The following is a 25470-nucleotide window of genomic DNA, read 5'->3' on the forward strand; positions in this document are numbered from 1 at the left end:
TTGCACCACGGATCCAGACAGGGTTGCCTACTCTCCCCCTTGTTGTTTGCTTTGGCAATCGAGCCTCTCGCCATTGCACTACGCTCTAATGATGCCATTCAAGGCATAATCAGGGCGGGCTGGGATCAGAAAGTCTTGCTATATGCTGACGACCTCCTTTTGTTTATCTCCAATCCTGATACCTCATTGCCACGTGCCCTATCTGTTCTTAAACAGTTTGGATCAATCTCAGGGTACAAGCTGAATCTAGGCAAGAGTGAGCTTTTTCCGGTAAACAAGGCTGCTTTAAAGTGCTCTTTCACAAGTTCTCAGTTTAGGATTGTCCGGGATCAATTCACTTACTTGGGAGTAAAAGTGACAAGGAAATATTCAAATTTGTTTCAGGAAAACTTTGTTGCTCTAGCAGACAGATTGAAACAATCTTTTACTTTTTGGAACTCGCTACCCCTTTCTCTTATCGGAAGTATTAATGTCATTAAAATGAATGTGTTGCCCAAATTTTTATATTTATTTCAATGTTTACCCATTTTTATTCCAAAATCTTTTTTTATTTCGCTGGATCAAACATTCATGCATTTTATTTGGGATGGCAAGGTACCACGGATTGGTAGAAAACATTTACAGAAGCCTAGGTCATTGGGGGGTTTAGCTCTACCAAATTTTCAGACATACTACTGGGCTGCAAATTTTAGAGCCGTTCTGTACTGGCTGCAGACTGATCCTACTGGCCCTAGACCACTCTGGGTCCAGATGGAGTCTGAATCGTGTAAACTTGCAGCACTTTCCTCTGTGCTGTGCTCATCTCTCCCAGTGTCCCTAGGCAAAAGGTGTGCCAACACAATTGTAAAGCAGTCTCTTAAAATTTGGAATCAGTTCCGTTTAGCCTTTAGCCTCCGAGGCTTTTCTCTATCAGGCCCAATCAATCAGAACATTTTATTTTCTCCATCTTTGAATGATGGGGCTTTTGGCATTTGGCACTCACTAGGCCTTTCCTCGCTAGCCCAATTATTCTTTGATGGTACATTTGCCTCTTTTTCTCAGCTGCAGGAAAAGTTCAATCTCCCCAATCCCACTTTTTCTCTTTTTCTCAATCTCCAGACTAGAAACTTTGTCAGGGCTAACACACCTGGATTTCCCAATAGGCCTGCGAATACAGCTATAGAGAGCATCTTGGAGCTGAACAAGCTTCATAGGGGTGCAATTTCAGATGTATATGCAATCATTCATGACTTACAGAACCCTTCTTTGGTGCCTTTAAAGACTCGATGGGAAAAGGATTTGGGGGAGGAACTTGGGGAAGACGCCTGGGAATCTGTGCTGCACAGGGTGCACTCGTCCTCTTTTAGCACTAGCCACAGCCTCATTCAATTCAAGGTGGTTCACCGTATCCACTGGTCGGGGGCCAAACTTGGAAGAATATTCTCTGATTTTGATCCCACCTGTGTCAGATGTAAGGTGGAACCAGCCACACTGTTGCATATGTTTTGGGGCTGTCATAAACTGTCCGGTTTGTGGGAATTAATATTTAAATGTTTCTCTGATATATATGACACTGTTATGGATCCGTCTCCCCTTACAGCCCTTTTTGGAGTACTGCCCATGGGTACCCCCCTATCAAGAATCCAGTCGGACACTGTTGCTTATACAACTCTTTTAGCTAGACGGCTAATACTACAGAACTGGAAGATGGCAGCTCCCCCATCTTATAAATATTGGGTGAGGGATGTGTTGTGCTCTCTGAAACTAGAAAAAATGCAATTCAATTCACGTGGGAACCCCAAACTGTTTGATGAGGCTTGGGCTCCATTCCGGTCTTACTTTAAACAGTCCATCCTCTGATGGCATTCCAATTAATACTAAAATAAGTCTGTGACTTAAGGGTTGGAGGAGTCTCTTTCTCTCTGTGTTTTTGCTGGGGGGGGGGGGGGGGGGGGGGGGTATTAAGATCCATGTGCTTATTGATTGTGGTCTGCAGATGCCTTGTTCATCTTGCCCAGGCAGAGACTGAAGTGTGAGCTTGTTTTCCCCAGTTATTTTTACATTTTGTTCACGCCTACATGAATAATAATTTTTTATTTTTTATTTTAAAGCATTGTAAACTTGTTTTTTGTTCAGTGGATGGTCGGTCTGTGGCCATGACTCTCTGTGAGTGGTTGCATGTCTCCACCCTTATCCCTTGACTGTTTACAGGAACAATGGTGAGGTGTTTGCCCTGTCCCTGTACTATAGATTGCCCTTTAACCTCTGTAGCCTTCTGCCTGGTGTGTTTAACTTGTCTAAAGTATGGTATCTTTAAAGCTATTTTTTTATTTGTATTTTTATTTGTATTTTTTTTTTCTATTTGAGTATATTATGTATATTGCTTTGTCTTGTCTGTGTGTTTGTATGTTCAAAACTTAATAAACAGAGTTAAAAAAGAAAGAAAGTATAATACAAAATGGCATAATTTTAAATCCATATTTACACGTATATTGGGGAAGAGGGATTGGGAGGAAAATGTTTAAATTGTGCAGTATTTAGCAATAATACGATTCTGGTAGCATCAGTTGTGATGTGTGTGTAGCCTGAATGTATATGTGTTTGTGTGGATGAGTGTATGTCTGTGTGAGTGAGTGAGTGCATTTGTGCTAAGATGAGGAGAGTCAGAGCATGTGGTCAGTCCAGTTCAAGTGTTAAGCAGTCTGATGGCTTGTAGAGAGAAACTGTCTCTGAACCTGTTGGTATCAGACCTCATACCGTGCTTCTACACCTGCATTGCTTGCTGTTTGGGGTTTTAGGCTGGGTTTCTGTACAGCACTTTGAGATATCAGCTGATGTACGAAGGGCTATATAAATACATTTGATTTGATTTTTGATACTCCAATACCGTCTGCCCAACGTTAAGGGAGTGAACAGCTTGTTGCTGGGGTGTGTGGGGTCCTTGATGATACTGTGGGCCTCCTCAGGCACCGTTTGAAGTAGACTTCCTCGATGGGTGGGAGCACGGTCCCAGTGATGTACTGGGCCATGGAGGAACTTGCGTTCGTGGATGGAGCAAATCCCGTATCAGGCCTTGATGTAACCGATCAATGCACTCTTGAGGGTGGAGCGGTAGTATTTGGAGAGGACCAGGGGTGGCAAGACAAATTTCTTCAGCTGCATTAGGAAGCAGACGCGGTTGCGCCCTCTTGTCAAAAGTGGTGGTGTTGTTGGTCCATGTCAAGTTCTGGGTGATGTGGAAGCCGAGGAACTTAAAACTGTTGACTCTCTCTACTACAGTCCTGTTGATGTGTATATATACAGAGTGTACTGTACTGTATGCTAGCTGAGGCCCAGTGACTGTCTGTCTACTGCTCCATGCTGCACGCTGCTGTGCTTGTGGCTCCCCAGAGTGAGGAATGAGTCTTCTCTAGGGTCATGTTAACTATAATATAAATTATGATGTGGAATGAGCTCTATAAACCCCTACTCACCTTGAAACTTCAGTCTGCTCTGCTCCACTTTAAAATCTGTCATGGCTCATTGACTGTGAGTCTATTCTGCTCTGTGTGGTGCTCTGTGCGGTGCTCCATGTGGTGCTCTGTATTTCATTACTTCAACAACAGACTGTGACATAGCCATTGAGAGGTTGTTTGATAAGGTATTTGGAACTTTTAGTGTTGTGTTTTCTGTCATTTATTTATGTTCCCAGACTAAACTACGGTACCATAGATATCTTAGTATCATACTGCAACATCAAACCATTTCATCATCACTCATGACTTGGGACTCAAGATATTAAACAATTGCAAAACATTATTTTGCAACACTGCTACAGGAATACTTAAAGGCCCAGTGCAGTCAAAAATGTGATTTCCCTGTGTTTTATGTATATTTCCACACTATGATGTTGAAATAATGCAGTGAAATTGTGAAAATTATGATAATGCCCTCTTAGAGTTAGAACTGTTTGAAAAGACTGCCTGTTCCTAACCAAATGTGTATATATACAGAGCGTACTGTACTGTATGCTAGCTGAGGCCCAGTGACTTTCTGTCTACTGCTCCATGCTGCACGCTGCTGTGCTTGTGGCTGCCCAGAGTGAGGAATGAGTCTTGAGAAATGAGTTCACAAGATCATCCTCTGCATCCCTTGGCTTCATCGCCATATCCCCACCATCTCATGGTCGAGCATGAGAATCACAGCCTGGTCACCTGAATGCCGGAGGACCTGCTTCCCATCCCCTGTGGTTCCACGTCGGTTGAGAGTCCTATGTTTGCCCTTCAGCCCAACATCCTGGAGGTTTACCAGGACCTGCAGGAGGTATTCTCCCAGACCCACGCAACCTGTCTTCCTCCTCATCGTCCTTGGGACTGTGCCATCGACCTGCTGGTCCGTGCAGATGCATCTATCATCTGTTCGTGGCTGGAGGATTACATCCAATAGGCACTCCAACAAGGTTTTATCCACACGTCCACTTTTCCTGCATCGCCTGGTTTCTTCTTTGTGGCCAAGAAGGATGGAGGGTTACGTCCATATATAGATAACAGAGAACTCATTGAAATCACCACAAAGTCCCATTACCCTCTCCCGTTGGTGCCGGCAGCCATAGAATAGCTCAGGGGGCCCGGTTCGTTACCAAACTGGACTGCGGAGTGCATACAATCTCATCTGGATCCAGGAGGGGGATGAATGGAAAACTGCGTTAGCACGATGTCTGGTCACTGAGAAGTACTGGTGGCCCACCTTGGCGCAGGATGTCACTTGTTACGTCAACTACTGTTCCATATGTGCCCAAACCAAATCCCCCCAGAACGCACCAACAGGGAAACTCCTTCCCCTTCCCGTGTCTCAGCTTCCCTGGCCCCATCTATCCATTGACTTTGCTACTGATCTCCCCTCTGACAGTTTCACCACCATTTTGGTGGTTGTGGAAAGATTTTAAAAATACTGTCGTTTTAAGACCTTTTTCTCTCCAGGTTGCTGAGGCACTATTCCAGCAGGTTTTCTGGCATTATGGACTTCCGGAGGACATCGTCTCCGACCGTGGCCCCCAATTCACATCACAGGTATGGAGAGCCTTTATGGAGAAGCTCTGGGTCACGATCAGCCTCACTTCCGGGTATAGGCCTCAGTCCAATGGGCAGGTGGACAGGATGAGCTGGGGAGGTTCCTGTCAGGACCGACAGGGAGAGTGGGCTTGATTACTTCCATAGGCGGAGTATGCCCAGAACTTGCGTCACTCCTCCACTGGGTTGACATCCTTCCAGTGTGTTCTGGGTTTTCAGTCGGCCCTGTCTCCGTGGACCCCAGGCCAGACCTGAAGCTCCTGCAGTTGATGAGTGGTTCAGGGGTGCAGAAGTGCGGATCGATGCTCACCTGAGACTCCAGTGCGCCGTCTACCGTCAAAAGGAGCAGGCAGACTGCCACCGCAGTGAAACCCCAGTTTACCACCCTGGGGATTGTGTCTGGCGTTCTACCAGGAACCTCCCACTCCGCTTCTCAGGAGGGTCAACGAGGCAACATATAGGTTACAGCTTCCCAGTGACTACCGTATCTCATCTTCTTTTCATGTCTCCCTTCTCAGGCTGGTGGTTCCTAGGCCCTTAGTTGATGCTGTCCCCCACGACACCCCTCCACCCCTCCGGACATCGAGGGGGGTCCGGTCTATGCCTTAAGATCTCTAATGGACTCCCGACATCATGGGGGTTGGCTCCAGTATCTGGTGGACTGGGAGGGGTATGGCCCAGAGGAGTGGTATTGGTTTCCGATGGAGGACATTCTGGATCCCAAATATCATCTGTGAATTCCACCTTCGCAGCCCGCTCCTCGTCCTCAGGGCGTCGTCCAAACAAGTCAAACAACATTTCTAATCAATTCTCAGGTACCCTAATATGTAAATAAATTATAACAGTTAAGACGGAATGTAGTATGTTCAATACCGGAGATAAATAACGAAGTGCTCGCCCTCATCCTCGCGCGCCACAAGACTACAGTCCAAAATGAGAGCCACCTTGAAAAACTATAATTTCTACCTTATTTTTCCAAAAACAAGCCTGAAACACTTTCTAAAGACTGTTGATATCTAGTGGAAGCCATAGGAACTGCAATCTGGGAGGAATTCCTTTGAATATCCCATAGACAAGCATTTCAGTGGGTAGTGACCTCAACAACAACAACAGTTTTAGACACTCCAGTGTTTTCTATCCAATGCTACCAACCAATTATATGCATATCCTGAGTTACAGGCAGTTTACTTTGGTTACGTCAGTCATCCGAACTTCCGAATACTGCCCCCTAGCCTTAAGAAGTTTTAACAGTGCATTATTCCATCAAAACGTCCCATAATGTAAAAGTTAAAGTCAAGGACTAGACACACATTACTACCTAACTGACTAAGTCTCATCAGGCCTGAGTAATAGGAGGTAATTCATATAATGATGTTTGTTAGTTCAGTTTAAGCAGACAAATGTATTCTTGGATAAATTACACCTTCAAACAGTGTGTCCAATAGTTGGCCACCGGAGAGCTGTGCCAAAGAGAGAAGAATCCCAGGACTGGGGTTATCAATCAGGCGTAATGAGTGAGGCAAAGTGACCAGACCAAATAATTTGCATAGTAATGTCTCCAACAATGTGTCTGGCAGTGGCTGGGTCTGCCATGGCTGAGAGGGCCTAGTATCGACCTTCTCTTCAAAGCCCGGGACAATACGAGTGTTCCAGGAGTCCAGAACAGCACACAGCCTTCGATCCTACACTTTTCCACCCTCCATTAATCAATCAGGGAAAAATGAGGCACCCAACCAGCTAACTAATCAATCTATTTGTCTGTGATGGTGCGAGGGAGGGAGGTGTTTGGATATGTGATGGGGTTGTTTTGAATAAAGAACAGGGAGTGCAGAGGTGAGAAGACAAAGCTTTGGAAGAATCGTAGATATGGGTGGATAACTAAAGAAATACTGTTGGAAAAAGTTAACGAGAAGATGGATAACTTCAGTGGTACAATTGGAGAGGGAAGAGAAAATATTATTTAGTCCTAAATGAGCCAAGACTTTTCAGTGCCTTTCTGCCTCGCTTCCATGATCCCAATCACACAAGATTGAGCTGGCCCTCCCAATGAATAACAAACACATTACCCAGCATGCCATTTGTTTGGTGTCCTTCAGCAGCTAGCTAGCTGACTCATTATGTAGCTTTTGCGGAGGACATTTGTTTCCTCTCTGACCCTGCAGGTGGGACAAACACAAACAGACCCACTGACTAAGTGCATCAAACTTATTTGTTCTTCAAACCCAGTGTTATGAGGATGGAAGAGAGAGAGAAATCCCGCAGGAATGATGAGGATGAATTATCCACTAGAGTATGTCTGAGTCCCATTAACTCATGTCTGCTCATTAGTATTTTTACCTAAAGATAAGGCCAATGAAGTATGAGAAGAATCTCTCTACCCCCGGGGCATCTGCTTATTGTCTCCACACCAGAGGAGGCTGGTGGGTGGAGCTATAGGAGGATGGGCTCATTGTAATGGCTGGATAGGAATTAATGGAACGGCATCAAACACGTTGAATGGAAACCACACGTTTGGCTCCATTCCATTGATTCCATTCCAGCCATTACAATGAGCCCTTCCTCCTATACATCCTCCCACCAGCCTCCACTGCTCCACACTGCAATGACACCAGTGGAGAAAGAGAGTTCATCGGAGGTGAGGGAAGCATTGTGTCTGTGTCATGTGTCTGTGTGTGTTGGCCCACGTGTGTTATTCTCCCAGTGTGTCTCCATCTCCTCCTGGCAGCCATACTTCAGTGTGTGTTGGCCTGGGATGAAGAGGAGCCTCTGTTCTCCTACACCTCTCTGTCGCTGTGTCCATCCCTGCATCATCTCTCCACCGGGTTGACCTCCTTCCAGTGTGTTCTGGGTTTTCAGTCGGCCCTGTCTCTGTGGACTCCTGGCCAGACCTGAAGCTCCTGCAGTTGATGAGTGGTTCAGGGGTGCAGAAGTGCGGATCGATGCTCACCTGAGACTCCAGTGCGCCGTCTACCGTCAAAAGGAGCAGGCAGACTGCCACCGCAGTGAAACCCCAGTTTACCACCCTGGGGATTGTGTCTGGCGTTCTACCAGGAACCTCCCACTCCGCCTGCCCTGCAAGAAGCTGAGCCCCCGGTTTGTGGGACCATTCAAGGTTCTCAGTACAGCAGGCAGGCTGGCTGTAAACGGGATCCTTTTAGAGCCATGAGGCTTTTGGCGCTTTGACGCAGGCGGGACACTTGACTTGACAGGGTTCTTCAACAACAGGAATGGCTTGCCATCTAGCCCACTCCCACAAAGTCAGATACAATGCAGAATACTGAGTGAAATAATGAGTCAGCTTGCGTTGCTGACTTTCCATCCTCAAATGTTCACCTTATTCTCTCTCTCTCTCTCTCTCTCTCTCTCTCACACACACCCTCTCACACTCTCTCACAACCCCTGATACACTGACTATGAGGTTAAAGTGCAGCATTTGGGACGGCAGATAGCCTAGTGGTTAGAGCATTGGGCTAGTAACTGAAAGTTTGCTAGATCGAATCTCAGAGCTAAAAAGGTGAAAATCTGTCGTTCTGCCACTGTTCCCCGGTAGGCTGTCATTGTAAATAAGAATTTGTTCTTAACTGACTTGCTTATTTAAATAAAAATGTCAGCTTTAATTTGAGGGTATATTAATCCATGAACCGTTTAGAAATTACAGCACTTTTAAGACATAGTCCCCCATTTTAGGTGACCAAAATGATTAGAAAAAGTTAACTTATATGTGTATTAAAGTAGTCAAAAGTTTAGTATTTGGTCCCACGCAATAATTACATCAAGCATGTGACTCTACAAAATTGTTGGATGCAGATTATTTTGTGCCCAATAGAAATCAATGCTAAATAATGTATTGTATAATATTGGAGTCACTTTTATTGTAAATAAGAAGATAATATATTTTTTAAACACTTCTATATTAATGTGGATGCTACCATGATTTCAGATAGTCCTGAATGAATCATGAATAATGATGAGTGAGGAAGTTACAGACGCACAAATATCATACCCCCCCCCCCCCCCACAGAATATAGCTAACCTCCCCTGTTATTGTAATGGTGAGAGGTAGCATGTCTTGGGGGTGTCACGTTCTGACCTTTATTTCCGTTGTTTTGTATTTATTTAGTATGGTCAGGGCGTGAGTTGGGTGGGCAGTCTGTTTGTTTTTCTATGTTTTGGGGCATTTCTATGTTTTCGGCCTAGTATGGTTCTCAATCAGAGGCAGGTGTCATTAGTTGTCTCTGATTGAGAATCATACTTAGGTAGCCTGGGTTGCACTGTTTGTTTGTGGGTGATTGTCTATGTTGATGGCTTGTTTCAGCACAGTCCATATGATTAGCTTCACGGTTGTTTTTTTGTTTACTGGTTTTGTATAGTTTTCAGTGTTCACTACTTTCTTTATTAAAGATTGACCATGGACACTTACCACGCCGCGTATTGGTCCTCAGATCCATCTCGCCTCTCCTCTTCAGATGAAGAGGAGGACGGCCGTGACAGAATCACCCACCAACCAAGGACCAAGCGGCGTGGTAGAAAACAGCGACGACAGCAGCAGCAGCAGCAGCAACAACAGCGGCCGGTATCACAGGACTCCTGGACATGGGAGGAGATACTGAACGGAGAGGGACCCTGGGCACAGGCTGGGGAATATCGCCGCCCCAAAGCAGAGCTGGAGGCAGCGAAAGCTGAGCGGCGGCGATATGAGGAGGCAGCACGGCAGTGTGACAGGTACGAGAGACAGCCCCAATTTTTTTTGGGGGGGGGGGCACACGAGGGGTGGAGCTAAGCCAGGTAGCAGACCTGCGCTCACTCCTCGTGCTTATTATAAGCAGCGTGATACTGGGCAGGCACCGTGTTATGCGGTTAAGCGCACGGTGTCGCCAGTACGTGTCCATAGCCCGGTGCGCTATAGGACAGCCCCCCGAGAGTGTCATGCGAGTGCGGGCATCGAGCCAGGGCGTATGGTGCCTGCTCAGCGGGTCTGGTCGCCGGTACGCAGTTTTGGTCCAGGGTATCCTGCGCCGGCTCTGCGTGCTGTGTCTCCGGGGCGCTGGGAGGGTGCAGTGCGTCCTCTGCCTGCGCTCCGCTCGTGCCGGGCGAATGTGGGAGTGGAGCCTAAGGGAGAGGTGCGTGTAGTAAGCACTAGATCTCCCGTGCTTACCCACAGCCCGGTTCAACCTGTGCCTGCACTCTGGAGGGTCCGGGCTAGAGTGGTTATCCAGCCTGGGGAGGTGGTGCCAAGGTTGCGCACCAGAGCTCCAGTGCTCCCCCACAGCCCGGTCCTTCAGGTGCCTCCTCCTAACCCCAAGCCTCCTGAAGGGCTCCCCAGCCTGGTGGTTCCTGTGGCAGCCCCACGCACCAGGCTGTCTCTCTGTCTCCTCCCTGCAGGTGGTCCCGCCTGTCCGTCGCCGCTGCCGGAGCCTCCCGCCTGTCCGGCGCCGCTGCCGGAGCCTCCCGCCTGTCCGGCGCCTCTGCCGGAGCCTCCCGCCTGTCCGGCGCCTCTGCCGGAGCCTCCCGCCTGTCCGGCGCCTCTGCCGGAGCCTCCCGCCTGTCCGGCGCCGCTGCCGGAGCCCCTCTGTCCCGAGCAGCTGCCCCTCTGTCCCGAGCAGCTGCACCCCTGTCCCGAGCAGCTGCCCCACCTCTGTCCCGAGCTGCCCCTCTGTCCCAAGCAGCCCCTCTGTCCAGTGGGTTCATTAAGTAGGGTGGCCATGGTGAGGAAGCCACGGAGGCGGACAATAAGGCGGACTAAGACAATGATGAGGTGGGGTCCGCGTCCCGCGCCAGAGCCGCCACCGCGGACAGACGCCCACCCAGACCCTCCCCTATAGGTCAAGGTTTTGCGGCCGGAGTCCGCACCTTTGGGGGGGGGGGGGGGGTACTGTCACGTTCTGACCTTTATTTCCGTTGTTTTGTATTTATTTAGTATGGTCAGGGTGTGAGTTGGGTGGGTAGTCTGTTTGTTTTTCTATGTTTTGGGGCATTTCTATGTTTTCGGCCTAGTATGGTTTTCAATCAGAGGCAGGTGTCATTAGTTGTCTCTGATTGAGAATCATACTTAGGTAGCCTGGGTTGCACTGTTTGTTTGTGGGTGATTGTCTATGTTGATGGCTTGTTTCAGCACAGTCCATATGATTAGCTTCACGGTTGTTATTTTGTTTACTGGTTTTGTTCAGTGTTCACTACTTTCTTTATTAAAGATTGACCATGGACACTTACCACGCCGCGTATTGGTCCTCAGATCCATCTCGCCTCTCCTCTTCAGATGAGGAGGACGGCCGTGACGGGGGGTATGATATTTGTGCGTCTGTAACTTTCTGACTCATCATTATTCACGATTCATTCAGGACTATCTGTAATCATAGTAGCATTGTATCATTTCAAATCCAAAGTGCTGGAGTACAGAGTACAAAATTTGTCACTGTCCCTATACTTTTGGAGCTAACTGTATGTAATTCTCCAAATCACATAAATGTATATGATGATTTATGTACATTGATCGTGTCCCTGTTGATGAGTAAGTTTAAGAATTATAATTGACTTATTTTATAGGAATAGGTCAAAACATATCATTCAGTCGCAATTCATACCGGTTCCAGACTATGGCGATATTGTCTATATGAATACAGCTGCTACTGTATTGAAGCCATTGGATGCAGTTTAAAGCACACTACGCTTTATTACGGGCGATAGGTTCAGTACACATCACTGCATTCTGTGTCAGGAAGTAGACTTGCTCTCTCTGAAGTCTGGTAGATCGTTTTTGTTTATAAAGCCATCCTGCATAAACTTCCGCTGTACCTTACTTCATTGTTTCATTAGTCCACTGTTGATACAGTCCCAAAATGTTTTACATGTCAGCAATCACATTTTTAAAGATATACAACTTTCAAAATACAGAAAGTGTCCCAGTATGATAGGTTTTGGATCATATGCGGGCCTGATCACTGGATTGGACCTGGTCTAGAACCATGGATGGCACAACAACGTATGACAGAGTCAGATGACAAGTCACCTGGTACAGATAATCTTGATGCCAAATTGCTCAAAGTTACAGCTAACCAAATATCTACCCCAATCTCTCATATTTTATTAAGTGCTTGATGTATGGGGCATGCCCAGAAGTCTGGAAAGAGTCAAAGGTTATTCCACTACCTAAGGATAAAAAAAAATCTGCATTCACGTCCTAATAGTTGTCCTATAAACTTGCTGCCTGTGTTAAGTAAATTATTGGAGAAAAAAAAATTGTATCTGTACAAATCAAGGATTATTTCTCATGTAATGGTCTGATAACGGGTTTCCAGCATGCTTACGAAGAAGGGCATTCTAAGAGTACGGCCTCAGCACAAATGACAGATTGGTTAAAGAGTATGGATGGCAGGAAGTTAGTTCGATTTCAGTGCTGCTTTTGATGTAATTGATCATGAACTGTTACTAGGAAAACTCAAATGTTATGGTTTTAAGTCTGCAGCTCTATCCTGGATGGAAAGCTATCTATCCAGGAGAAGGCACAAAGTGTCCTTTAATGGTAGCTTTTCAAACAGTAAAGATATACATTGTGGTGTTCCTCAAGGAAGTTGCCCAAGCCCACTTCTATATTTTCTAATGATTTACCTTCAGTAATGAACAAAGCAAGAGTGGTCATGTATGCTGATGACTCTACAATGTATAGCGCAGCATCAGAATGTAATTGTCACGGCTGGCTGAAGGACTGGACCAAGGTGCAGCATTGTAAGCATACATTTTAACTTTATTTAAAAATGACACCGACAAAACAAAGAACAAAAAAAACAACCGTGAAGCTTTGGGCTATGTGCCCTGAACAACTACAAAGTTAACTTCACATAAAACAGGTGGTGGAAAAGGGTAACTAAATATGGTTCTCAATCAGAAACAATGATAGACAGCGTCCCTGATTGAGAACCATACCAGGCCAAGACATAGAAATACAAAACATAGAAAAAAAATAGAGAACAGAGAATAAAAAGCCTCTCTATAGCCAGGGCGTGACAGTACCCCCCCCCAAAGGTGCGGTCTCCGGACGCAAAACCTGACTCTAAAGGGGAGGGTCCGGGTGGGCCTTCTTACAGCGGCGGTGCGGGACATGGACCCCGCTCCACCTCAGTCTTGGCCTCGCAGCGGGCCCCGGACTGAAGACCCTCGTAGAGGGCGCCACTGGACTGAGGTGCGCCTCTGGACTGAGGTGTGCCTGTGGACTGAGGGGCGCCTGTGGACTGAGGGGCGCCACTGGACTGAGGGGCTGTGGCTCTGGCACTCCGGACAGGGGGGAGGCTCTGGCAGCTTCGGACAGGCGGGAGGCTCTGGCAGCTCCGGACAGGCGGGAGGCTCTGGCAGCTCCGGACAGGCGGGAGGCTCTGGCAGCTCCGGACAGGCGGGAGACTCCCCGGCAAATGCGGGACGCCGGAACCGAGCATACCGGCCTGTGAATACTCTGCCTCGGTACCATGTGCATCACCCCATAGCACGAGGCCTGACCAGTCCCATGCTCGCCCCGGTAAGCATGGGGAGTTGGCTCAGGTCTGCTTCCTGACTCTGCCACACTCCCCATGTGCCCTCCCAAATTTTTTTTGGGGGGGGCTGCCTCTCGGGCTTCCTTGCCAGCCGTGTTCCCACATACCGCTGGTTTCTCTCTCCGGCTCTCTCCTAGCTGCCTCCACCTGTTCCCATGGAAGGTGATCCCTTCCCGCCAGGTTCTCCTCCCATGTGTAGACTCCCTTGCTGTCCAGAACGTTCTCCCATGTCCAGGAGTCCACCTTACCATGCTGCTTGGTCTGTTGGTGGTGGGAAGTTCTGTCATGGCTGGCTGAAGGACTGGACCAAGGTGCAGCATGGTAAGCATACATTTGAACTTTATTTAAAAATGACGCTGACAAAACAAAGAACAAAAAAACAACTGTGAAGCTTTGGGCTATGTGCCCTGAACAACTACAAAGTTAACTTCACATAAAACAGGTGGTGGAAAAGGGTACCTAAATATGGTTCTCAATCAGAAACAATGATAGACAGCTGTCCCTGATTGAGAACCATACCAGGCCAAGACATAGAAATAAAAAACATAGAAAAAAGGACATAGAATGCCCACCCTAGTCACACCCTGGCCTGACCAAAATAGAGAATAAGAAGCCTCTCTATGGCCAGGGCGTGACAGTATATGTGCTGACAGATGTACTGAGAACTAAGAATGGTGTCTGAGTGGGTTGATATGAACAAATTAGAGTTGAACATTTCTAAAACTAAATGTATTGTATTTGGTTTAAGAGAATGCTTGCTGATGATCCCCAATTGAATTTGTCGATGAATAGAATGCATGTAGAGCAAGTGAAAAAACAAAACTAATAGCCAGCATGTTGGATGCAGCTTTATCATGGTCAGAACACATAGATAACATTGTTATTAAGATGGTTAAGGGAATTGCTGTTACAAGAAAATGTTCAGAGTATGCAACATCTAGCACACTGAATCAGGTGATTCAATCCCTGGTCCTATCACACTTAGAGTACTGTCTGATTACATGGTCAATCCCTGGTCCTATCACACTTAGAGTTCTGTCCAGTTATATGGTCAATCCCTGGTCCTATCACACTTAGAGTACTGTCCAGTTATATGGTCAATCCCTGGTCCTATCACACTTAGAGTAATGTCCAGTTATATGGTCATCTGCAGCAAAGAAAGATATAAAAAATCTCCAAATGGCTCAAAACAGGGCTGCCTGATTAGCTCTTCGTTGCTCTATCCGTATGAATATTATCCAAATGCATCAGAATTTCTCATGGCTTCACTTGAAAACAAATTACTATCCAGTCTTCTGATATTCTTTAGGAATGTTATATTTGTTTAAAAACACAGTATTTTTCAGGCCAGTTAGTACATACTAGCAACACACATAACCACCAAACCAGACAGGCAAATTCAGGGCAGCTAAGACAACCCAAGCCAAGGACAAATCACCTTAAATCTACAGTTTTATATAGAGCCATAGCTGAATGGAACTCTTTACCAATCCATATTTCTCAGGCAAAAAGTTAATCCACCTTCAAGAAAAACATTCAACAACATTTAATGCAATAGACCATATGACTGGATAGGAAATAGAGCGCATCAACTGAATGTTAAATGTGTTTCCTGTCAGGTATTTTAATTGTCTGTATTGTCTACTTGTTGAATGTTTGTGAAGTCTTGATTTGTGGTTGTTTGTAATGTCTTGTTAATTGGTATTGGACCCTAGGAAGATTAGCTAGCGTTACAGCGTTAGCTGATGGGGATCCTAATAATAATAAAAAACAATTACAGAGGATATAATCAGTATGCAAAAGTCCAGAAATCAGAATAGCTGTACGTTCCTAACCTAAGATTTCGGAGATGTTCTTTTGGAATAGTCTGAAGAGATCATTTTCATCTGCGAAAATACTCATGACAGATATTTTAGAAGTATTTTGAAGAGGAGACATTTTATCCAGCTCAAATATTTTGGAATCAAACCATATCTGATAAAATTATTAGGTTGAATATTCATGGCATCCAGAAGAAGGTGTGTAGTGGAGAAACTCTCTAAATAGGTCATTGATTTTTCACATGCTGTTGTTAAAGCCAAGAGAAACTTCTAGTACGATGCCACTTCCTTTGCTTCTTTCAAGCAGTTTCTTTCTGCATTGCCACATCTGGTAAGGCTTTCTCACTGTAATCTTACAGCTCACACAGACCTGCTCTGCATCAGAATAGGACTCCTCAGATCCCCTCATACACACTACCACTCCTTCCTCTTTCTCCTATATACTACACACCTTAGGCCCTACACTTCTCCCCCATCCCCCCCAAAACACTACAGTACTCCATTGTGAACACACACTGATATGCAAGATCACATCCATGTGTAGACACACACTCAATACAGCACCCCCCTGAGTCTGTCATTTGAGCATAGTGTGGCAGTGACAGGCAGAGAGGAGAGCAGAGCACATGGCCCTGGTGCTCCAGAGTGAGGTAATACTGCTGATGAGACCCGGGCAGGCAAGCAGGCAGCTTAGAGAGGGGGAGAGGACTGGAGATCTGGAGCCTGCCATAGATACTATACACTGGCAATCTGCTCTATGCTTCCGTTCAGAGGACCGAAGGAGAGGAAAGAGAAAAAGAGAGAGAAGAAAGAGAGGCTTAGTTTGAGAGAAAGAGAAACCGAAAAGAGGGACAGCTACCCAAAGAATAGAGTGAAATAGAATAGACAGATAGGAGTTTTATCTTTAGAAAAAGGCTCTGAAGATCAAAATAGAGAGATCCTGAAGATAAAACTGTCAATTGAGAGGAAGTAAGAAGATCAAAAAGAGAAAGACAGAAAAAGAGAAAAAAGAGGAAGGTGAGAGATACAATAACAGAGAGATGTTCTCTGAAATGTCAAGTTCCAGCTCTGTGCTTCTCCAGTTGGCCCTCACACAACCGTGTCTTCATACCTCTGATTGGGGCTACAGCTTGACGTTGGAAAGTTATTAGGAGTTTATAGACTACATCTGGCAGAGGTACTGTTTGGATGTGAGTTGCACCGTTTGAATGGAACACCATATTTGGCCTGAGTTATGACAACGTTTAGTGCGGGTGTAAATATTAGGACAGGTTTGTGAAGTATTCCGGACAGCGGATCCTCCCTGTGAGATGTATACTGCAGTATGGCCCAGAGAAAAAGAGAGATAGAGAGAAGGGATGGTGGTGGAGGGAGGGGTGTGTGTGTGTGTGTGTGTGTGTGTGTGTGTGTGTGTGTGTGTGTGTGTGTGTGTGTGTGTGTGTGTGTGTGTGTGTGTGTGTGTGTGTGCGTGTGTGTGTGTGTGTAAAGAGACAAAGAAAGAGAACATGATATGCATGCACGAAATAGTGAGAGGGGGAGACAGAAAGAGTGTGAAAGAGGGAGAGAGAAAAACATAGAGGGTGAGAGGCAGAGTGAAAGAGAGAATGCTTGCGTCCCTTGGGGGGCCGTTTTGCTGTTAGAGCTGGCGTCTAGTGTCTGTGCAGTTCCAAGTTCCTTAATGATCTGCCACAGCTAACTAGCATTGTGTAATTATCTTCAGCCAATGGGTGAGCTCAAATAACCAACGTCACTATGTGGAGTCATTAATCCAACACACATGTTGAGAGGACATGAATATGAACACACAGCTGGTTCCAGGTATTATCTCTAAGTCTGAAGAGACAGCTGTCATCATCAGATGCAAACTTTGAATCGGATGCATTTTTAAAAGTTGAAGACAGAGATGTCGCTACACACGAAGAGGCAGATTTTGAACGACACCTCAGAGATGACACCAAACAGCAGAAGCTTCTAGAGCCAGATTGGACTGACAGCTTGATGAATGTGTGTGTGCGCGTGCATGTGTGCATGTGTGTTCATTTGTTGAAAAGGATTGTATAGCTCATAAGACTGTGCTGCAATGTGTGTGTGTGTGTGCATACTTCCATACGTGCACGTGTGTGTGAAAGCATAATGAATGGGACACATATGGTACACACTCATAATGCATGGGCCCTGAAATTCCTAAAGGCCACAGAGGAATCAAGGTCATCTCAGCAGGTCTCCAGTATGAGAACCATGAAGCTCCCCCCACTGACAGTCCACCAGAGGCTAGGGCCAACCGACCCTTCTGCAGGGCACTGAGCTACACACTAGAGCTTTTTTGCATTATCATAATTCTAATCTAGAGCATGTTTTGATCAGAGGAGGCTGGTGGGAGGAACTGTAGGTGGGCGGGCTCATTGTAATGGCTGGAATGGATAAAATGTAATGGAGTCAAACATGTGGTTTCCATATGTTTGATGTGTCTGATGCTGTTCCATTTATTCCATTCCAGCCATTACAATGAGCCCATCCTCCTATAGCTCCTTCCACCAGCCTCCTCTGGTTTTGATAGACACGCAATCATGGGAAAATAACTCTCTGGTATGTAGGACTGGAGATGTAGCTTGAAACGGTGAGAGGTTTAACATGATACAGCTGTGAGGTGAGCGGAGTGTCAGTTTTGGTGAAAGTGAAATGATTTGGTAAGTGATTTATGGGCTAGACTGTGTGAGACAGACAACTGTCACATCAATGCAATTATTGATGGATTTGTAAACACAACAGTCAAGCCAGTAAATAATTTACTACACAAAGTTTGAGTCAACAAGTTAACAGACTTCAAACACTTGGTCAATGTGTGAGAAAGAGTCCAGTACTTACCCCAAAGCCTTTTCTCCCTAGCACTCTTCCAGAATACATCCCAAGCCTTGTTGGTAGAGACTTTCACATGCTCACTGAAGGACCTCCGCAGTGGGGTTTTGCCAATATGAGCCATATTCCATGTGTCCTGTTCTCTCCCTGAAAAACCTCCGCTAGTCACTCACTCCTCTCTGGATCCATCAGGGTGAAAAAGCCCCTGCGAGTTAGTCAGTCAGTCCGTTCACCAAGTCCACCAGAGAGACGGAGCGCTCTAAGGAAAGAGAGAAGTTCCTCTTGCCGGGCTGACACTTGATGCAGAAAGTCTGCATGTAATTTGTGAACACCCTCCTCCAGTGTGGCCTGAAAAATAAATAGTATCAAATTTGGGTTAAGACCCCCCCCCCCTCTCCATTCCCCCCATGCACAGAGATGGGCAGTATTTATTTGAAATATGTATTTCAATTACTTTTGAGTATTTTGTCATTTGTATTACACTTGGCTGAACTATACTCCAGTGTATTTTGTAACAAGATACTTTTCAGAGCCGAAATATGTATTTTCAAAATACAATATACAAAATACTTTTCTATACCGTTTTTATAGTGGTTCACAATTTAGTGGCCCCCTTTCACTCTGCATTGGTATCAGAAGTCTGATGGCACTATGGTGTGATAAGAGTGTCTGGTAAATTAACTAAATGTAAATGTACTGTATAAAGTAACAGTCAAAAGTTTGGACACACCTACCCATTCAAGGGTTTTTCTTAATTTTTACTATTTCCTAAACTGTAGAATAATAGTGAAGACATCAAAACTATTCAATAGTGTATATTTTATATTTCAGATTCTTCAAAATAGTCACAATTTGCCTTGATGACAGCTTTGAACACTATGGCATTCTCTCAACCAGTTTCATGAGGTAGTCACCAGGAAGGCATTTCAATGAACAGGTGTGCCTTGTTTAAAGTTAATTTGTGGAATTTATTTCCTTCTTAATGCGTTTAAGCCAATCAGTTGTGTTGTGACAAGGTAGGGGTGGTAACCAGAAGATAGTCCTATTTGGTGAAAGACCAAGTCCATATTATGGCAAGAACAGCTCAAATAAGCAAAGAGAAATGACAGTCCATCATTACTTTACGACATGAAGGTCAGTCAATTCTGAAAATATCAAGAAGTTTGAAAGTTTCTTCAAGTGCAGTCGCAAAACCATCAAGCACTATGATTGGCTAAACTGGCTCTCATGAGGACCTGGAAGTGTGTTGGTTCATTGTCCTGTTGAAAATCATGTACTAGTCCCACTAAGCGCAAATCAGATAGAATGGCACCCCCACACCATCACACCTCCTCCCCCATGCTTCACGGTGGGAACTACGCATGCTGAGATCATTCGTTCACCTACTCTGCGTCTCACAAAGACACGGCGGTTGGAACCAAAAATCTAAAATTTGGACTCATCAGACCAAAGGACACATTTCCACCGGTCTAATATCCATTGCTCGTGTTTCTTGGCCCAAGCAAGTCTCTTATTATTATTGATGTCCTTTAGTAGTGGTGTTGATGTTGAGATGTGTCTGTTACTTGAACTCTGTGAAGCATTTATTTGGAATGCAATCTGAGGTGCAGTTAACTCTAATGAACTCATCCTCTGCAGCAGAGGAAACTCTGGATCTTCCTTTCTTGTGGCGATCCTCATGAGTGCGTTTCATCATAGCGCTTGATGGTTTTTGCGACTGCACAATGTAGAAAATAGTAAAATAAAGAAAAACCCTTGAACGAGTAGGTGTGTCCAAACTTTTGACTGGTACTGTATGTAACAATTAACAATTGCAAAGCATGTTGAGTATTACTATAATGAGCTTCGACACGAAAAAATGGCAATAGTAATACGCAGTGTGCTTTAAAAAAAAGTTCAATTTTTTTTAACTAGGCAAGTCAGTTAAGAATAAATTCTTATTTACAATGACGGCCTACCATTGTGCGCCGCCCAATGGGACCCCCAATCACTGCCAGTTGTGATGCATCCTGGAATCAAACCAGGGTCTGTAGTGATGCCTCTAGCACTGAGCTGCAGTGCCATAGACTGCTGTGCCACTTGGGAGCTTTGTAGTTCATTTTGGTATGTTTATTTTCACATATACATTTAGGTAATTTAGCAAACACTTTTATCGAGAGTGACTTACAGTCAGTGCATTCAGCTAAGGTACTGTCGATTAACAACAACATATCACAGTCATAGCAATTCAAAAGTTTGTAACCGTTACTGAGGATGTTGTTGCTGTTCATGCCGGCTACTTGCAAATGTACTTCTGTATTTTAAAATATAATATACATATATTTTAATTAAATACATTTTAAAACATAAGTATTTTAGTAGTTTATTTTGATACATTGATCTCAATGATATCTTGTAATTTTATTTTGTAATTGTATTTTGTAACTCTTGCCCATCCCTTCCGATGCACACGCATGCACGCTTACACACACACACGCTTACACACACACACGCATACACACACGCATACACACACACACACACACACACACACACACACACACACACACACACACACACACACACACACACACACACACACACACACACACACACACACACACACACACACACAGCAACAATTCATGAACACACTCATTCCTCTCTTAGTCACAAAGATACATATTAAGTTATGGATGGTGAGTTGAACCATAGGAAAATAGACTGAGTATTCTCCCCTCACTTCCTTCTTATTTTCATAAGATGAGTTTAAAGAGGAAGCCTTTGGTGCTTTTGAGCTGACAGACCACATAACAGATATATCTTTCCCTGGCAACACAAATAACATAACGACAACAAACACAATATCGCTGCATGCAACTTTGTCAAACTCAGTGCATGACGCTCAGAGGTTTGTATTGACCTAAATTCAATCTGGACCATGGATGATCCACACTATATTGCAATTGAAATTTAAAGCGAACATTCCCGCTTTCCCAGAGACTGCAATGAAGGTAAACATAGCATATGTTGGCTCAATCGAAAATTCCCTTTTGAATCTAGCCCTACATATTGATAAATGTGACAGTGCATTTGCTTGTGTTTGCAAAAAGATTGTGGGTTAGATTGGTATTTGTATGAATGTTGGACCATTGCTTTTGTGATACATATTTGAACACATAATATCATCAGCAGTAATCCATACAATTATGTTCACTTCTCTTTGATATGATGGGGTGGACACAGCTGTCTTGATAATTTCAGATTCTCACTATCATATGTCCTGACAAATTAAAACATTAGCAATGAGTGGAAGGAATTGCCTTATTCTAACATATCTAAACATTCCCCCACACCACATTTGCTACACCCATCTGTGCATTTTTTTTCTCTGCTCTTAAGCCATTCTCACTTCCTGTTGCCAGAGCAAACATCTGATCAGTGGTCCTGTTCAGACAGACAGAAACAAGCCTGCTTCCTGTTGGCTGGCTTTTCAACATTTGACATCTCAGACCCCCAGTTTGAGTTGGATGAATAGACACATGGTAACAAAGATTTGAATTTATTTAATGTTACAATTAGTTACCTCTTTCAATCCCTTTCAAGTATTTCTCAAGTAGTTGTTGTGGTGATGGTAATGTTCGTAATAGTTTTACAGCCCTTGGGGGTCAGACATGAGGCAGCTTTTGGCACATTTGTTTATGTTTCAAACAAGGCCAAAATTCATTGTTTTCCCAATAACTATCTCCATGTATGTACTTAAATACCATTTTGGTGTCACGCCTTTTTATGTCTGGGCTTGACCCACCATCCGCAGTCTATGGAAAAGCCAGCAACAGCAAGGTCCTGATTCTGAGATTGGCACAGCACTGATGGTTAACCTGGAATCACAGAGAAAAGTTAATCAATGGAGGAATTGTATGGTACAGTGGGGCAAAAAAGTATTTAGTCAGCCACCGATTGTGCAAGTTCTCCCACTTAAAAAAGATGAGAGAGGCCTGTAATTTTCATCATAGGTACACTTCAACTATGACAGACAAAATGAGAAGAAGGATTTTTAATGAATTTATTTGCAAATTATGGTGGAAAATAAGTATTTGGTCACCTACTAACAAGCAAGATTTCTGGCTCTCACAGACCTGTAACTTCTTCTTTAGGAGGCCCCTCTGTCCTCCACTCGTTACCTGTATTAATGGCACCTGTTTGAACTTGTTATCAGTATAAAAGACACCTGTCCATAACCTCAAACAGTCACACTCCAAACTCCACTATGGCCAATACCAAAGAGCTGTCAAAGGACACCAGAAACAAAATTGTAGACCTGCACCAGGCTGGGAAGACTTAATCTGTGATAAGTAAGCAGCTTGGTTTGAAGAAATCAACTGTGGGAGCAATTATTACTGATAATCTCCCTCGATCTGGGGCTCCACGCAAGATCTCACCCCGTGGGATCAAAATGATCACAAGAACGGTGAGCAAAAATCCCAGAACCAAATCAAATCAAATTTTATTTGTCACATACACATGGTTAGCAGATGTTAATGCGAGTGTAGCGAAATGCTTGTGCTTCTAGTTCCGACAATGCAGTAATAACCAACAAGTAATCTAACTAACAATTCCAAAACTACTGTCTTGTACACAGTGTAAGGGGATAAAGAATATGTACATAAGGATATATGAATGAGTGATGGTACAGAGCAGGATAGGCAAGATACAGTAGATGGTATCGAGTACAGTATATACATATGAGATGAGTATGTAAACAAAGTGGCATAGTTAAAGTGGCTAGTGATACATGTATTACATAAGGATACAGTCGTTGATATAGAGTACAGTATATACGTATGCATATGAGATGAATAATGTAGGGTAAGTAACATTATATAAGGTAGCATTGTTTAAAGTGGCTAGTGATATATTTACATCATTTCCCATCAATTCCCATTGTTAAAGTGGCTGGAGTTGAGTCAGTGTCAATGTGTTGGCAGCAGCCACTCAATGTTAGTGGTGGCTGTTTAACAGTCTGATGGCCTTGAGATAGAAGCTGTTTTTCAGTCTCTCGGTCCCAGCTTTGATGCACCTGTACTGACCTCGACTTCTGGATGATAGCGGGGTGAACAGGCAGTGGCTCGGGTGGTTGATGTCCTTGATGATCTTTATGGCCTTCCTGTGACATCGGGTGGTGTAGGTGTCCTGGAGGGCAGGTAGTTTGCCCACGGTGATGCGTTGTGCAGACCTCACTACCCTCTGGAGAGCCTTACGGTTGAGGGTGGAGCAGTTGCCGTACCAGGCGGTGATACAGCCCGCCAGGATGCTCTCGATTGTGCATCTGTAGAAGTTTGTGAGTGATTTTGGTGACAAGCCGAATTTCTTCAGCCTCCTGAGGTTGAAGAGGCGCTGCTGCGCCTTCTTCACAATGCTGTCTGTGTGAGTGGACCAATTCAGTTTGTCTGTGATGTGTATGCCGAGGAACTTAAAACTTGCTACCCTCTCCACTACTGTTCCATCGATGTGGATAGGGGGGTGTTCCCTCTGCTGTTTCCTGAAGTCCACAATCATCTCCTTAGTTTTGTTGATGTTGAGTGTGAGGTTATTTTCCTGACACCACACTCCGAGGGCCCTCACCTCCTCCCTGTAGGCCGTCTCGTCGTTGTTGGTAATCAAGCCTACCACTGTTGTGTCGTCCGCAAACTTGATGATTGAGTTGGAGGCGTGCGTGGCCACGCAGTCGTGGGTGAACAGGGAGTACAGGAGAGGGCTCAGAACGCACCCTTGTGGGGCTCCAGTGTTGAGGATCAGCGGGGAGGAGATGTTGTTGCCTACCCTCACCACCTGGGGGCGGACTGTCAGGAAGTCCAGTACCCAGTTGCACAGGGCGGGGTCGAGACCCAGGGTCTCGAGCTTGATGACGAGCTTGGAGGGTACTATGGTGTTGAATGCCGAGCTGTAGTCAATGAACAGCATTCTCACATAGGTATTCCTCTTGTCCAGATGGGTTAGGGCAGTGTGCAGTGTGGTTGAGATTGCATCGTCTGTGGACCTATTTGGGCGGTAAGCAAATTGGAGTGGGTCTAGGGTGTCAGGTAGGGTGGAGGTGATATGGTCCTTGACTAGTCTCTCAAAGCACTTCATGATGACGGAAGTGAGTGCTACGGGGCGGTAGTCGTTTAGCTCAGTTACCTTAGCTTTCTTGGGAACAGGAACAATGGTGGCCCTCTTGAAGCATGTGGGAACAGCAGACTGGTATAGGGATTGATTGAATATGTCCGTAAACACACCGGCCAGCTGGTCTGCGCATGCTCTGAGGGCGCGGCTGGGGATGCCGTCTGGGCCTGCAGCCTTGCGAGGGTTAACACGTTTAAATGTCTTACTCACCTCGGCTGCAGTGAAGGAGAGACCGCATGTTTTCGTTGCAGGCCGTGTCAGTGGCACTGTATTGTCCTCAAAGCGGGCAAAACAGTTATTTAGTCTGCCTGGGAGCAGGACATCCTGGTCCGTGACTGGGCTGGATTTCTTCCTGTAGTCCGTGATTGACTGTAGACCCTGCCACATGCCTCTTGTGTCTGAGCCGTTGAATTGAGATTCTACTGTCTCTGTACTGACGCTTAGCTTGTTTGATAGCCTTGCGGAGGGAATAGCTGCACTGTTTGTATTCGGTCATGTTACCAGACACCTTGCCCTGATTAAAAGCAGTGGTTCGCGCTTTCAGTTTCACGCGAATGCTGCCATCAATCCACGGTTTCTGGTTAGGGAATGTTTTAATCGTTGCTATGGGAACGACATCTTCAACGCACGTTCTAATGAACTCGCACACCGAATCAGCGTATTCGTCAATGTTGTTGTCTGACGCAATACGAAACATGTCCCAGTCCACGTGATGGAAGCAGTCTTGGAGTGTGGAGTCAGCTTGGTCGGACCAGCGTTGGACAGACCTCAGCGTGGGAGCCTCTTGTTTTAGTTTCTGTCTGTAGGCAGGGATCAACAAAATGGAGTCGTGGTCAGCTTTTCCGAAAGGGGGGCGGGGCAGGGCCTTATATGCGTTGCGGAAGTTAGAGTAACAATGATCCAAGGTCTTTCCACCCCTGGTTGCGCAATCGATATGCTGATAAAATTTAGGGAGTCTTGTTTTCAGATTAGCCTTGTTAAAATCCCCAGCTACAATGAATGCAGCCTCCGGATAAATGGTTTCCAGTTTGCAAAGAGTCAAATAAAGTTCATTCAGAGCCATCGATGTGTCTGCTTGGGGGGGGGGGGGGATATATACGG

At 45.3% G+C, this 25470-nt stretch overlaps 1 protein-coding gene across 1 annotated transcript in view; it reads right to left on the reverse strand.

Moving 5' to 3' along the window:
- LOC110533612 (rho GTPase-activating protein 7) overlaps window positions 1-18570 on the reverse strand; it is an 80090-nt gene extending 61520 nt beyond the window's left edge. The window contains exon 1 of the mRNA XM_021618003.3: window positions 18235-18570. Coding sequence (XP_021473678.2) covers window positions 18235-18349 — 115 coding nt within the window. The 5' untranslated portion in view covers window positions 18350-18570. The remainder of the gene's footprint in view (window positions 1-18234) is intronic.
- Between the last annotated feature and the right edge of the window lie 6900 nt (window positions 18571-25470).

Source organism: Oncorhynchus mykiss, chromosome 10, assembly GCF_057628025.1.
Source record: "Oncorhynchus mykiss isolate SJ-2025 chromosome 10, ASM5762802v1, whole genome shotgun sequence".
Classification (NCBI taxonomy): Eukaryota; Metazoa; Chordata; class Actinopteri; order Salmoniformes; family Salmonidae; genus Oncorhynchus; species Oncorhynchus mykiss.